Here is a 16,418-nt window from a genome sequence, read left to right on the forward strand (position 1 = left end):
TGAGACACGCGTGGGCATCGCCTCCCCCACCCGGGCAGATCTGCTGCCGGTTCCTGCGCCCCACGGAGCCCAGCGGGGCCCGAGCCCGGGCTGCTGCACTCACTGCTCTGCTCGCCCCACCTACCAGCCACGCACCCCTCTGAGATTTTTTTCCCCCTGCTGCTTTAGAGCAATTGATCTTTATCCCTTTCCCAGCATGGCAGGGCAGCTCCCAGGAGCTCAGCTCCTGCTACAGGTGCTGGGAAGGGGAGATGGGCTCCAGCTTCTCGCTCCCCTGCTGCAAACGGGCTGCAGAGTCATGCCTGGAGGGATGCAGTCACACCTGGAGGGACACACTCACCCCTCCCCTCCCTCAGGAGCATGGCAGAAGCAGGACACCAGCACATGGGGGTCTCACACAGGAAGGGCCAGGCCTCAACGGGGCGTCTCAGCTGCAGGATGTGGACACAAGAACCTGGTGCTCAGCGAGCCACAGAACTGACCCCCATGGAAGGGGCCAGCTGTAGATGAAGGCTCTGCAGGGTGGCACTGAGCAGGCAGCTCCTCTCTCCTTGGTCCTCAAGGCCGTTAGCCACACCTCCCTTCATGCATGTTGCTACAATCCCAGCTGACACACAGATCCCCAGGTGTCCCCCGAGGGTGCTGGGTCTCCGTGCCTTTGGTCAGTGAATCCCCACGGTGGTTGAAGTCCCCGTTGGAAGGACTGAGCTGCTCTGTCCCCTGGCAGCAGTTTGCCCCTGGCAGCACCCAGCTGAAAGCTGTGGCTTTTTGAAGATTTTCCTGCTGCCTGCACGTTTTCTCTGGTCCTCCTTTGGCTACACCCCACCTCTGCTCCTCACCAGGAGAGTTCAGGCTTTCCAGGTGTCCCACCACAGCCTCCTGCACCAAGACCAGCAGCTCTGACCTGTGTGGATCAGGAGGACACAGGATGGGAGGACTCAGGACAGGAGAGCAGCCCTCTGCTCATCCCTTCACGTTGGGTCCCCTCCAGACAGGTATGTGAATGGACAGGTGACTCCAACTCCTCCAGCAACCACGACATGCTCCTGAGAAGGGCAGGGAGAGCATCACCCCAGCACTGCCTGCAGAGTGGCTCCCCCCCCGCCGGTCCTCCCTCCCTTTCTCTAAAAAAAAGGCTCCTCTCCAAGCCAGTGCCAACGAGCAGAGCTGCCTCCAGCAGGGCATGCTGCTTTGGGACACTGCTTGGGCTTCCCCCAGGCTCCACAGCCCACGGGGGAATGAGCCAGAGCTGTGGAGGCTGTGGTGAAGGCTCAGCCCTGATGGGTCTCTTGCAAGCTCCAGCTGAAGGTTTGGTGAGATCCCTTCTCTCCACTCTCTCAAGAGATGACTTTTTTCCCTGTCTTTTTAAGCTACTTGGACCATAGATTTTAGAATCCACTTTTTTTTTCCTTAATACTTTTTGGAAATAAACCCCCACACTTTCAAGAATGACCTCAGAACCAGAATCATTACTGGCTGTGAGACACCAGCACCTACTAGTGCACATGTTGATGGACAAAGCCAGACCTGTGCTCCTCTGTCCATCTGCCACAGCCTGCAGGGTCACTTTGCTCCAGAAGACACTCATCTCCTTCAGCATCATATTCTAGCTAATAAACCCAACCCCACCACAAGTTACTGTACACATCAGCTCACTAGGCTGCAAGAGCAGAGGTTAAAGACTCATTATTTTAGGATTAGAAGGGAGAGGAAACGGCAAAGCCACACTTGACTGCCAAGGGATGATGTGGGAGCCACAAGAAATCCTGAAGGAACTGGAAAAACAGTTCCTCCTCTGCATGTGACCAAGACAGCACCCGAGGCTGATGCAGCTCTGCCATGGACACAGCTCACTCGCAGCAGAACAACAGCTGTCAGCTTTGTGAGCTCACCTCCCAGCCTCCCTGTCGGGCACTCAGCGCTGAGAAACGAGCAGCATATGAGGCAACTCTGGTTCCAGAGGAAGTGGTAAATTTAGTCACTGGGTTTTTTTTTAAAGACACTTCTGCATTTTCAACAGAAGTGAGGAAGTGCTAAACCTTGTAAAGCAATGCTGTGAGGCAGAGAATCCCCTCTGGAGCACAGCCTGCCTCGGGGCAGTGATACAGCCAAAGAGTGACTGCACCACCTGAGTAAAAGCAGTTACCTGCAACTGCAGGTCAGAAGATAGAGCCTCCTGGAGACAAAGGGCCACACTGACACCTCACACAGGCATGCTTCATTCCTCCTCCAGTCACTAAAGCACAGAATTGTACAGGCTGAGCACTCAGCTCTAACACAACACACAGGCCTGTGCAGCTTCACGGACTTACAAAGGGATTTGCTTTTAATTTGTCCTCCTAAGACCTTGCTCAGCAGATTTCTGCCTCATCTTCCATGTGCAGCCTTCCAGCCCTTATCTGAGCCACAGCACTGGGAGAAGTCTCTGTACAAATCCTAAAAAGTAACTACAAATAATACCAGTCATTCACCTTTGGAAAACTATGACCCCCTAAAGAGACAATCAAAAAGACACTCAGGTTAATTTGCTGTTATTACTGGATGAAACACCAGGCAGACAGCATGAAGAGTAGTAGGACAAAACTGTTCATCCTCCAAAATCATCACTTTGAGGAACAGTTCTCCTGAAAGAAGCCCAGCTGAATCTTCACATCCAGATCACCAAAACTCCAGGTCTTCATCTGTCAACTTCAAGAAACTTCCAGTTAAAATGAACTTTTCCTCATTTAAGGCCATAAAATTTCAGTGCAGGGTTCCCCCACCCTCTCAGAGTTCATTCCCTTAATAGCCCTTTTTTAATCACTGCTAATGAGCACCAAAACAAAAAATCAGTTTCTTTTTTTTTTATTATTATTATTATTTCTAGCAGACAATTTACATAAAATTCCCCCTTTTAAGTTAGTGATTCATAACTTCCTGCAAGAAACTACTTAAGGAGCAGCTTTGGTAAAGAATGGAATGAAACAACCAACCAAAAAAAAACAAAAAAAGAACAATCACAGCTGATTTTGAAACCAACACAATTCACCAAATTTAGATTCAAAAGAAAACCTGCCAAGCTGTATTTTCTCAGTGTTTCCAAATATTCCACCTTCCTCCTCCCCTCTGGGATCTGTGCAGATGTGGGAGCTGCATTCCATCAAGCAGTTTGTCCTGCTAGCTCACAGAAATCCACCTTTACATGATTCGTAGACCTTGGATAGAGGACTCTAAGGTCTTGAAAGAGAGAAAAAGCTCAATCACAATCTGCTAAGGTATCCTGATATTTAGTGGAAATGGTAAGAAAAGGGAGTAAAACCCCTGAATGCTTGAGCTTGGATTCATCTTCAAGAGCCAGGGACCACTGCAGTCACTCCTTTCCCACTCCTGCATCTGTGGACCAGTGACTCCACCTCCTGCCCTGAGGCTGCACTCAGGCAGCTTATCACCTCAGTTTCTTGTTTGGCCCCTGACCCCAGCAGAGCTTCTGGCACTACAGACAAACAACTTTGCACAGAATCCCAGCATGGTGGGCTTGGAGGGGACCTCTGGAGATGATCTCATCCAGTTCACCTGCTCCAGCAGGTCACCCACAGCAGGGTGCCCAGGATGGCATCCAGGTGGGTTTGGAATCTCTCCAGAGCAGGAGACTCCACAACATCTCTGGGCAGCTGCTCCAGGCTCGGGCACCCTCACACCAAAGAAGTTTCTCCTCCTGCTCAGGTGGAACCTCCTGGGTTCCAGTTTCTGCCCATTGCCCCTTGTCCTGTCACCAGGCACCACTGACAAGAGTCTGGCCCCATCCACTGGCCCCCTGCCCTTTAGATATTGATCAGATCCCTTCTGAGTCTGCTCCTGTCCACCCCAAACAGCCCCAGGGCTCTCAGCCTTTCCTTTTCCCCAGAGGCAGTGCCCAGCTCTCAGCAGTGTGGGGTGGCCAGCAGAGACCTCTGTTGGCCACTTCTCTGCAAAGCAAGCACTGGCATTACTAAATCCTTTTAGGGTCTCAGTGCTGACTACACTTTCTCACTGCTGGAGGTAACTTCTTACTACTTTGGCAAGTTAATTATGAGAGGGCAGGACCACATCCTGCAGGAAGACAGTGAGCAGAGTCCAAAGGGATGGGAGCAAGCCAAGGCAGCAGGCCATGTCCTACCAACAATTGTTCCAGCCTGACTGTGGCTGAGGCCACAGGAAAGGACAAGTGGGATTCATTCCTACAGGGACATTAAGTGATTCCATTAAAAAAATTAAGCCTGGATTAGCACCATCTGCTAAGCAAAGTGTACCAGCATCTATGCTGAATCTCGGGTCTGTCTTCCTTACGGAGTTCACTAATGGTCTTGTGTATTCCAGCCTGGATTTCCTACTGCTAATAAAACCTGCATTAGGGCTGAGCCCCAGAGAGCCAAAACCACCCAGCACTGCTCCCAGTTCAGATAAAGATGGTGGTAAAAGCATACCTTGAAATCCCAGATGGTCATGGCTCCATCAATGCCGGTGGTGCAGAACTTCCGACAATCTCGTTTGTCTATCTCATAAATAGACACTTGGCTGCAAACAGAGAGTGGTAGCTGTAACACAGACACCCAGTCCAGGGAGCCAAAAAGCTGGGAAAGCTGGGCTGGATTCAACTCCTACTCTCTCCAAGGGAGACTGGAATTTTTAGTACAATGCTTCAGAAAAAAAACAAGCAAAGAACAAGGACGGTGACAGCTCTTACATCCCTTAGTGGCTGCAGCCTAAACATTTTCCTTGAATAAAGATAAATTGCTTCAGAAATGTCAGATAAATTGCTTCAGAAATGTCAGCATCCTCTGGGCTCACATACTTTTTTTAAATGCAAGGGTATTTTACTGGATTAACCTGAATCAATCCTCTTGATGAATAAATACACATGGAAATGGCATCTGAGATAGGATGTTGGTAGGCACATTCCTTCTCCGGGTGAATTTTGCTGCCTAGATTTTGCACAATGCTACCAACCTCTTGTGAACTACCTACATATTTGATAAGATAAACTGTGCTCGAGTTACAGAACAATTAAACACGAGCAAACAGCAGTAGCATGGATGCTGTGGTAATAATTAACTCCACCAGCTTCCACCTAAGTCCCAGAAACAGAGAGATGTTCGGGAAAGACTGAAGTGGAACGGGATCCAGCTAAACCCACGCAGCAAACGTGTCCCCTGGGAACACAGAGGGCCTGTGGGGAGCACTCCCTGGGCAAGGCACTCACGTTATACTGTTTTGGTGCAGGGTCTCCAGGGTAGTGTTACGATCTTCCGTGGTGGCTCTTTTGTCCATGTTTCGGAAGCGCTCCATAGCGGAGATGTTGCGTTGGATGCTCTGTTTGGGAATGTCTAGTTTGGAAACGAAGGTCAGCAAGCCACGGTCATCACAGTTAAAGAGCATCGGGCAGCAGTCGTGGCCCTGCAACCAAACGTCAGGAAAGAAGGTGAGGGAACATCACCAATGGAATCCCCATTTCGCTCCGCTGCTGCTCTTCCCTGCAGAAATGCAAAGACTGACCCTACAGAAGAGCTAGTTTATCACTAAATGGTGTTTCTCGCCCCACAAAACACCCAACACTCTACAAGGAGAAAATAAGACACTTACAGCTGCCACCACACTGTTCTCAGAGACAAACGACACGCTCAGGAGTGGGAGGAATTCTGTTTTCAGCTGTGAAACCCTGAACACAAGAACATTTGTTAGAGGACTTCATTGCATCCTCTCATCTTTGGTTCCAACAAAAAACAGAGACTGTTCTCACACAAGGAGTATTGGAAAAGAAGTCAGTGTAGCTCAGCTGCCCTGAGGTGACACCAGGAGGCTGTACTTTGTAATAAAAAGTTTTTAACCCAGTGAAAGTACCCTGGAAAATCTGTAACAATCATGAAGTATTGTGGGTGAAAGGCTGAAATTCTCTAGTATTGTGTGTAAACGTTGGCAAGAGTTTGAAAAGAGTACTCCCAAAAACAGTTCCAATTGGTGAAGCTGTTAATTTAATTTGTGTGTAAAAAATACTTTATGGTTTCGTGCTTGAGGAGGAAAGCACTAAAAGCTAGAAGCTTTTAACTGCATCTGAAGCACAGCAATGCCTGGGTGATCCACCAGAGATCTCTGCTACTAAACCAAATGGGGAATCTCCTCCTCCTTGGTTAGAATGCCACAGACACTGAAAAGTTACTCAGAACAAGATGAGAAGCAGAAGAAGGAATTGTTAATAAAATATGTTGTTGGATTGGAAGGTGTTAAGTCAAAACCCCACAACAGCAGAGTCTTAAGGACAGTGGTTGGAATTAACCTTTCATAACATGAACAACTTGTTTTAGAGATCCTGGTTGGAAATCAGGGCTTAGCAGTCACAGAGCAAGCATGCTTCTGGATTCTCTTGGATCCATTTACAAGGAAATATTGTTTACCCAATCACCAGAGTGAAACATATCTTTTCCAAACAGCTCTTTTTCTCCCCCCAAAAAAACTGACTATACCTTCACTGAAGATTTCCAATAAGAAATTTAGAAGTTTAGATCATGTAATAATCTACCTTATTTATATAGGCTCCAAAGAGCCTCCAGGAATCTACAGTAAAATGGAGAAGGTTCAAAATAACAGCCCTTGTTGTTGCAAGCACAATAGCCACATACTGCCCCTTCTACACCAAACAGCTAATAACTACCAGAGAGAGGATACTCACATCATATTTTTGGAGGCATCAGCAACTGACACAGTACTATCATGACTGACCCAGGCTAGGCGGTTCCCACTGGCAGAAAAGCTGACACTGTGCACCCATCCTCCGCTTCCAGCACCCCCAAATTCTGACATCAGCTGCCCAAAAGGCATCTTGGAGCCCCACGGTGTACTGGCTGGTTTTTCATCCACTTCCTTAATGTAAGCAGAAAACACCCTGCAAATAAAAGACCTCAGCATGAACAAAGAGAGAAAAATCCTCCTGGGAGCTGCGTGTACATTTCCCACTGGAAGCACAGGGATGGATTGAATTCTACCCAAATCAAATACTACAGTATCTTTAAATAACAAGGCACTGGTGGCTGGGAAGCTTCAGCATAAGGAGAGAAAACAGGAGTACAAAGGGTGTAATGCTTGTAGGTTTCTCATAAATGCCATTCTTGCATCTCTCTGCTTTTTTTTTTTCCAGAAGATGGCACAAACCCTTATATTGTCACTGCATTTTCCACTGTGCTAAGCCTTCCCTTTCATCCTTTTGCAGTGCTAAAGACTTGCAGAGTCAATTCTTCAGTTAGAGAAAACCCACAAATTACACTGTATAATTAGAAGCTGATACAAACACCTACAAAATTACCCACTTTTTAAGAACATTCACTTTTTTTAGCAGGATTTCAAAGAAAGAAAACTGATGTTCCAACGCCAGCAAAGGGGCTCTGAGCCACCTTATTCTGGCTCATTACTGAAAGAATGCCTTGAAAACCTGAAATACCACAATGTTTTCATAGGGTTTTTTTTTTTTTTCCAGCACTCCAATTTTCAAGATATGTTTAAATAGAAAGCCTCCCCCTTTCATCAAATTCCTTCTGCATGATTCAGACATGCCACAATATGGTGTTCTTGACTGTTACCATGGAAGTGACTGGGACGTCATAAACATAGGATTAGAGTCCATGGAGCAGGAGGAGCAAGCAGGATGTGCCATACTACTACCTGAGGAATATTTCAGGATGAACAAACAACTGGGATCAAATACTCATGGCTGCAGTCAAAGAGAAAAAGGAGTTCTTTCATATTGAGTTGAAGAAAAAGTTGCTCCTCCTCTCTGTCTTTTAAATCTTTTACATGTGTGGGGTATGCACTTCAAAAGGTGCCTATATTCAGCTTATTTAAATAAAGCTGATCATCTGGAACAAGAAGGGTTTAACTGCAGCTATATTAGGTACAGATTTTCAGAGAATTAAGTATGAATTTCTGTTTGGCTCTATCAGTTTAAATATAATCTAACGATAATCCTTCAACAAACTTAATTTTATAGAGACATCTAAAAGGGCAGTTCTCTTAATGTATGGAAATAGGACAAGATGTTTAAAGCAAGAGCCTTTGACACTAGGCAGAAAAATCATTCCTAAGTAGTGAAAGACCTTGAAGATAACTGAAAAAGTCTTTTCCCTTACTAATGTCTTCCTCTCTTTTAAAAGTGAAATCACCTCAGCTTGAAGGTCCCAGCCTTCAAAGAACACTGGGAAATGACTTTCATTCCCCCAGTAACATTGTTCCAGCAAGAACATGAAACAGGCACCTACATGGTGCCATCAGCTATATATATATATTTCCAAAGACAAACCTAAGAGGAGCTCATCCAGGCCAGCCACCAAAAAAACTCTGCTGAATGCCTATCAACTTGGAGCCTCTTCTGCCCTCCATCCTTTTTCCCTAATGTCTCCCACTTAGCTGCTTATCAGCTGCCAGTGGCTCTGGCAGATCCATTTCACGATTTGCTTCAGAACCACCTCTCAGAACAGATGCACACTTCAGGCCCAGATGTCTTTACTGTCTGCAATACCTAACTGAACGTTCCCTAGAACTGGAATTCTGGAGATTGGTATTCATCTTTTACCAAAAAGAATATTCTTTCAGGGGTTTGGGGCTAAAATAGAATCATAAACCCAGTACCAATCTCCACTACTTTTCCCTTCTTTAATGGTTTCTATATGGAGATTTATATGATAAAAGCAGCCAAATTATTCAATTATTCATCCTGAAGTACAACATCAATGAAAAGCAGAAAGTTTCCCAAATGTTTTAAACCAAGACCTGGTGTTTTGTTTTTGTTTTTTTTTTTTCCAAATATATCCCCATTTCAGAGAAATAAGATGCAGGAAAGAATGTGTCTTCTGATGGCATCAAAAGACTAAGCAAAACCAGAGAATGCTCCTAGGAAATGACTGAACCACACCTTGACTTTCTTCACCCTTCCCAAAAAGATTTTTAAAAAATCAAAATAAAATAACACTGAACAGAAAATTGTATCAATCTAACTTCTCAACCAAAACAGGAAAGAGGAGATAACCAGGATTCCAATGTACATAAAAACCAAACAAAGCCTGGAGACAAAAGAGCTCAAGTCCAAATTAACAGATGTGTAGAGATATATATCAGCTGACCTAACATCAAAGTCCTCAGATGCTTTATGAACAGACATGAAAATATCTCCACGTGTGAAAAGCAGCAGCTCCTGGAAGATGATTACATTTTACATCACTTTTTTTTTGTGAAAGGAAGTGAAAATGTAGAGTTTATCTAAAGAAAGTGGAGAAAAGGCAGGAGAGGGGGATGATCCTCCTCTCTCCAGCTTCCATTTAACATCTCTCCTTACATAAAAAGGTATCAAAGGATAGAATTTAGATGCCTGGGTTTCATTCTGAAATAAGGGTTGTAATAGTCAGTCCCACCTCCCCCTCCCACTCCTTCTCAGTCATTTTTAGTACACACTTGGAAGCTTAAAAACTGCTCTATTACACAAAGATTCAAGCAAAGCAGCTTTCATTATTATTCAAGGTACAAGTGATTCAGTAAAATAGGAATTAAAGGCAAGGGCTCTGCAGACAGTTCCCCATGCTGACTCCATTGCAGTGACCCCAGTCACTCAGCACAGAGCAACCTGCAGGACTGAACCCTCACACTTTCATTTCACAGCTGGAAAGACCACAGCATCCAGCCCATGTGCCAATCTGGTTTCACCAGCCTTTTCCTTTTAATGCTCCTCAAAAATGGATTTTGTTGCATTGAATTTCAGGTGGATCAATTCCCTGACCCCACAAGGAACGTTCCTGACCCATGAGGATATTGTTTTTTTAAACTCTAACTAGCAGTGTTGGTGTTCTACAAGATAGCAGCACCTGCTAGTCTAATTTCAGCCTAGAGTATGCATAGTAGCACTACTGCTGTGAACTGTTAGTAAAGAAAAACACCACTTCATGAAATTCAGGCACATCCCCTGGCAGATAAAGCCAAAGTTTCTCAAGCTGGGTATTTTATTTTGGTAAAAACAACAGTATGCAATGAGCCATCTTCTAGTCTGAGAGCAAATGTATGATCAACATGGTCACACTACTGACTGACTTGAACCAGTAACACAAACTGATTTACAGGTGCTTTATTTTCTCTCACCTGCACTTGAAGTCACAGGATCCTGCAGCCAGCAAAACATTGTTGGGGTGCCAGTCCAGGCTAAGGACAGTGGAACGAATGGGCTTCTTAATGTGTTTGCTTACCCACCTAAATTAAAAAATAAAATGTAAAAAAACAGATAAAATTTATATGAAAACAGTTTACCAGACTCCCCCATATCCATCATTCCTCAAAAAGATCACCCCTTGCTAATGACCAAACCCATCAGTCTTGCAAAGCACTCGTCATGCCCAAATCTTTCACCTTGCCTTGCACAGTCTGGGAACTTTGTATGGTTTTCTTAATCCAAATTTAAAATACTATGAACAAACTCATGTTCAACACGTATCTCTTCAGCCAAGTCCTATTCCCCCTTCTAACTAAGTTTTATCACATCTCAGACAGAACTCCCTAATGTGAATTTTGCACAGTAATTGCCTGGTCCCTCAAATCCCATGAAAAAGAGCTGTGATATTGAGCTAAGAAGCACCATTTTCTTAGATCACTAACTACAAGTCCTCTCCAGCTCCCTCCAATGAGTTTTACAGTCATCTTTCTTGCCTATCCACTCTTCTAAATGTCTCAGCAGATAGAGTTTGTCTGAACTATTTACAGAACAGTAATGAGATCTGTTATTTGCCTGATGGCCTTTGGGATGAAGGTGCTGCTGCTTTACTTCCACCAGAAACAAGCAGTTAAAAGGACTGCATTAAATTACCTGCCTTCAACATATGGAGTTTTGGTTCTTCTGGAGACAAGCAAGGCAGAGAAAAATGTTAACAACTGAATATGTTGGAAAGCATGTAAGTCTGAAACAATCTTTTCAGTGTATTTTGAAGATGGTCTCATTGTTTACCATCTGCAGGTGGAAAACTGTGCACAGACACCTGTGGTTTATACATGTTTATGCAACCCAAAGTAATAGACACAACACACAGATGTCCCCCCTACAGATGATATGGTAAATGTAGCTCAGATAAGTACAGCTACTAATGTAGAGCCATTAAAGAAGCACTAAGTTTAGATGCCAAAGAGGAAAAAACGTTAATGGTGGAAATATTTGTGAGTCCTGTCTGAAATCTAGCACTGTGACAAGACTTTGACAGAATACAGAACAGGTAGGTGACAAGCTTGAACATCTTCTAATAGACCACCCTGGGGACAGGTGACAGGCTTGAATTCTTTAATGAGAAGAAATGGCCTAAAATAATCTATACAGAAGAAGGAGTCAAGCCAAGGTTTCTTCATTCATCCTAAAAGGAGGTGAAGGGAGGAAACGCTTCTCTCTTTTCAACCATACAGTTGTGTTACAGACATTTTTACTCTGCAGAAATTCTTGCACTTTCAGAAAAGCAGCATATGTTTATGGCAGGCAGTCAGAACACACCCACACTGAGATGTGTAACCTGAAAATAGCCCAACGGCATCTAAGTCCAAAGCTGCCAGGTGCTACATCAGAGTAAAAGAGGGAAACCTCTCCCTGGGATGTAAAAAGCCCAGGAAGGAATGGATAAGGCCCGTGCTTGAAGATATTAAGAATTAAGCAAATAGTAACCTAGTTACCACCATCCAACCCCAGCCTTTAGCTTCCCCATGGCAGGTATAAACGGAAACCAAACTGCTCACCAGTCGTTTTCAGACTCAAAGTAGCAGACAGATATAAGTCGAGCTCCACTCCCCACGGCGAATTTGTTCTCCAGGGGCGACCACTTGACGAAGGTGGCTGCCCTGTTGATCCTGAGGATGACCAGGGTGGGCTTCCACACGCCGTCCTTCTGGCTCCAGACGTAGGCGTTGCGGTCCGCGCCGCAGGTGACGATGCGGTCGCTTTTGGGAGCCCAGTCAATCCCTGCAAGTCAGAGGTCACAGGGACTCATTTGCCCCTTTCTGTGCTCTTTGCTTTACCCTAAGACAAAACAGTCTCACAGCCTTCTACCCCAGGGACAGTAACTCCTGTTATGGCAGTATTCCCCTCGGTGGCTTATTCTCCAGGTGCCATTTTAAGCTGTCAGGGATATCAGTTTTTCCCCTCTGGTTTTCATCAAAATTGCAGATCCCAAATTGCCCAATCCCACAGAGGATTTGCCCGCCAGGGAAGCTGCTCCGAGGGCTGGCCAACAGGTGGAGCTCTGCAGACTGGCAAAGGCCTGTCCCTGTGCCCTTCAAACCACCGACTTCTGTGAGGCACCCGATGATTCGACAGCTGAAACCCAGCAATGCTGAAACTAGGCACAAACCTCTAACCTAGCTGCCAGACCACAGGCATGACTGAAGTTCAGACAGCAGGCTGGGGTTTTTTGGTTTAGAAGTTACCAGTCTTTATGTACTGATACCATCATTACGTTTTCTCAAAGCCTATTTAAGCTGTGCCATGACAAAGACAAGTTTACCAAGCAAAACCAACAAGTTCAAAGAACAAAACGAGGCCTCTGATAAGCCTGCCACTGCTTCTTTCCCCTCCTATGCAATGAAGGATGGTCTCAACTGTAAAGTCTTATATCAACACCGGATTTTTCATCTTGTCTTTAGCATCCTTCTTTGAGATGCAAAGTGCAATCCTGAACACTCCTGCCACAAAATTATACTTCAATGGTTTTCCACACCTGTGGTCAGTATTAAAACTATTCCTTAAGCACACAAATAGGAAAAAGGGTAAATTAGGAAGAGGCTGGTAGTCTGAAATCATAGTTACACGTGTCAATCTAGCACTGCTTTTGAAAGGGGGACCCATCCTGCCTCTCTCTACTTCCCTCACCCACCACCTCCACTGTTTTTCTGACCCACGGTGAGTTCAGCTTTTCAGCTCAGCAAAAACTAAGCCAGCAAAAAGTGAATAAAGCTCCTCCTGCAAGTGAGCAGAAGCAGCTCACCACAAATCTCAGAATCAAGATACAGAAGGCAAGACAAGGCACCCTGTCCCTTGTGATCAGAGGCTGGAGTGGCAGCAGCTGCATTGCTCCTGTCAGGCGACGGGCGGTTTGATCAGTCTGTCTCCTGTGTCTAACCACAGTTTAAGGCTGTTCTGTATGACAACCACAGCATTTAGTATTCCAAAGGTATATGCCACGAAGGAAAGCAGGTAGAATTCCCAAGTCATGAATATTTGGCTTCCAACACTAACAGGTACAAGGAAAATGCAGAGAAATGTCTTTGGGGAACAGCATGTCATTTGTTACTGCAGCCCAAGCAGCTGCCCACAGAAGAGCACGTACAGTTGTGCTCTCTGAAAGCAAGACTCAGATAAATTGAATAAAGTTCCTGCAAAATGCTGTTGGGCAGATACTTCTGCCCATTAGTGAGCTGAGAACAGAATAAAGGACACTGCTGGCTTGGGCAAATGCTTGTATTAATTACTTTCTTTTCCTCAGAGAATAAAGCCCTTATAAAAATATCACCATGAAAAAAATAGTAATATGAAAGACTACCACAGGGCAATCACATTTTAAAAATAACACCTTGTGACTCATCGTGGCAGCTCTTCTTACATTTTCATTGTGCATCTACAGATACCCTGGGCCTGCAGTAAAATGTGCTCACTGATGGTCTTTCATAAATCCAGGAGTGACCACTTCAGGTCTTTATACAGATCCTAAGAAAGGATATTTACTGCTGTTGGAAACCACAAACCAACACTTGATGAAGTTTTATTACTAGCACTTGAAAAGGAGCAGCATGTATCACCAGTAGAGCTTGTGACACAGCCAGATTACTTTTGCAGACCCAATGTTTATTTTCATGTCATTACGGATGAAAAATAAGCAATAGATATGAAAGAAAGGCTCAGTGACTCTACTGAAATGCCTGGAAATGAAATAGGGCTTTTCTTCCTAACGTTCACTGCATGCAGCCCAGGAAAATGCTGCAAAGCTCCCCGTAAGTGGAAAAGCCAACCTGTAGGAAGATCTCTTTACTCAACACTTGCACATTGCCTGTTCAGGGTCTCAGATGGGGAGCAAACTCCTCGCCTGGCAGAGCACAGTGTGTGCAGCCCTCTCACCTGTGATGTGTCCGTTGTGCTCCTTCAGCTCATGAGCCTTTACCCACTGGTTCCCGCTCTTCTTGTAGATGTGGACTTCATGGTTATTAGGGCTAATGGCAATCTCTTGAAGAAGAAATAAAACAACCCATTAGTACAGAAGGCTTTTTAATACCAAAGATTTTCCAAGCTAAAACCTGTTTTCTCAAATTTCAGAGCATTATATGGTTTTTTTTGTCAACAAAGGGCTGACATCTCTGGATAATCTGAAACAATTATGGTCATAACATGGCCATGAGCATTGTGCACAGAAAGGCAATGCAGTGGGAATGTAACACTCCACATTATAGAGGAAAACGAGGCTCTTGAAAGAAAGGGCTGGTTTGGGGTGTGGAAATAGAGGGTCGAAGAGGGGCTGGGCCAGGTCATATCCCTGAGGCGCAGACCAAGAGGCAAAGCTTTCTGGAACACCAGCAAGACTAGGTTTGCTTATGTGCCAGAGTTCCAGTAACAGGTTAGAAAAGTTCACTTCTAGAAGACATGTGCTTTTTGGATCCTAAGTGGAACATTTCACTTGTAGCATTATGTATTTGACCACACCTTCCCCAAGCCTGATCCAGAACAGTATGAGGGCAGAAAGTGACAACAACGAGAAACCAGAGGTTGAAAGATAATCAAAAAGAATTAAAAGTTAAACCAAACATACTACTTACGAGTACGGTCTCTGTTCCATGCATGGCAGGTGATTGGCTCTAGTAAAAACTGATGCAGAGACATTCCGAGTTAAAGTTATTCCTATGTTGTAAAAATTGAAAAAGCTGAAAGGTGTAAAATTGAAAACAAAACACTTCAAAATTAGACACATTTATTTGATTAAACCAAAATCACCCTTCAACGTTTACCAGCATTGTTTCAGTCCAGTATCACAGTTTACTCAGTAAATGAGGGAAGGCTGATGAAGAGCTGCCTTTGCCAGACACCCTGTTATTTTCATTAGCACACTGAATTTTAACTGTCCTCCTCACTATCACTAATTGCAGCTGCCCTTTGAGCCACATACACGTGCTTCTTGTTTCCTCCAGATGAGAGAGCAGGTTCTTAGGAAATCTAACAAAGACTCTAAAAAAATCTAATCATTTTACTATGGAAATAGAATACTTGGGGGAAAAAAATAATCTATGGATGCAGCCCAGTGAATTGGTTCAACACCTGACATATATCGAGGCTCACAGGCAGCACTACAATAAAATCCTTTCCCCCTTCTTTTTCCAGGAGCGTGTCTCCAGAACATTTGATATCTAACTGTAGTCTGTTGATTATTATTTGTTAAAGCTAATTATATGTATCCGAGGAAAAAATTAATATTAGTAATTAACAAATTACTAATTTCTTCAAGTTAATTCAAGCACTAAACTGGTTTGGAATTAGGTTTATACTCCCATGAGATTCAAACACCAAAAGAGCAAGCTGAACCATTCCAGTCTGGAAGTATTTTGTTTTTAAAAAAGCCAGCTACTCAGCTCTCTCTTTAGCTTATAACCACTACAAGAGACCATGCTGAACATCTGCAACTGGAGGTGTCCTGACCCACAAATCCAAAGTTATTGAAAGTATTATATTGTATTGCATGTCCTGTGTTAACCAAGGGTGGCATAAATGGATGGGAGTTAACACTAAAATCTCAGGGTCACCTGTAATACCTGAAATGTGCATAATCTGATATATCCAGTTTGGATTTGTCCATCCCATCCATATATCCTACTCAACTTCACAGTAATTTATCCTGAGCTGATGGATCAAAATCTTTTTACCCCTACATCTGAAAAAACCATCTCTGTGATGTCATTCCAAGACACCCACACCCATTACAGGCTGACGTTACAACATACCCAAGTACAGCCACATTAGCAGAGGGTGGAGGCTTCAGGACAAGGTTGGAATGTGGAAGCAACCAGGAAATGAATGGCAGTCCAACAGAAACTCAGGAGGCAACGAGATGAGTGTGTTCTTAGGGAGCTGAGCAGCCACTGAGCACTCCCTGTCACACCACTAGGTTAACAAACACACTGAAAGTGCTGAATCTTGGAGCACAGATGACACAGGACTTTGCACAGGCAAATAACTGCACTTTACTATTTTCAAATATTACATTTCAAATTACTTCAATTACAACTTTTAACTCTGTGAGCTTTAAATCCAGCTTATCATTTTAATCAGTGTGATTTTCATGGCCCTTGTAACAACCATATTCAACCAATCAAGTGAAGCTATTAAATATATGCAGTCCTAAGCAAAATAATGAATTACTTTTCAT

At 44.3% G+C, this 16,418-nt stretch overlaps 1 protein-coding gene across 1 annotated transcript; it reads right to left on the reverse strand.

Annotated features, from left to right (window-relative positions):
• Positions 1-2,828: 2,828 nt before the first annotated feature.
• LOC103769988 (actin-related protein 2/3 complex subunit 1A) lies at positions 2,829-14,899 on the reverse strand. The gene is made up of 9 exons (XM_008937234.1): positions 14,818-14,899; positions 14,126-14,230; positions 11,755-11,977; positions 10,129-10,236; positions 6,683-6,895; positions 5,599-5,674; positions 5,219-5,412; positions 4,443-4,533; positions 2,829-3,216 (listed from the first exon to the last, which is right to left on the reverse strand). Exons 1-9 carry the CDS (start codon positions 14,879-14,881, stop codon positions 3,178-3,180), a joined length of 1,113 nt encoding a protein of 370 aa, XP_008935482.1. The 5' UTR covers positions 14,882-14,899; the 3' UTR covers positions 2,829-3,177.
• Between the last annotated feature and the right edge of the window lie 1,519 nt (positions 14,900-16,418).

Source organism: Merops nubicus, unplaced genomic scaffold (genome assembly GCF_000691845.1).
Source record: "Merops nubicus isolate BGI_N331 unplaced genomic scaffold, ASM69184v1 scaffold41623, whole genome shotgun sequence".
NCBI lineage: Eukaryota > Metazoa > Chordata > Aves > Coraciiformes > Meropidae > Merops > Merops nubicus.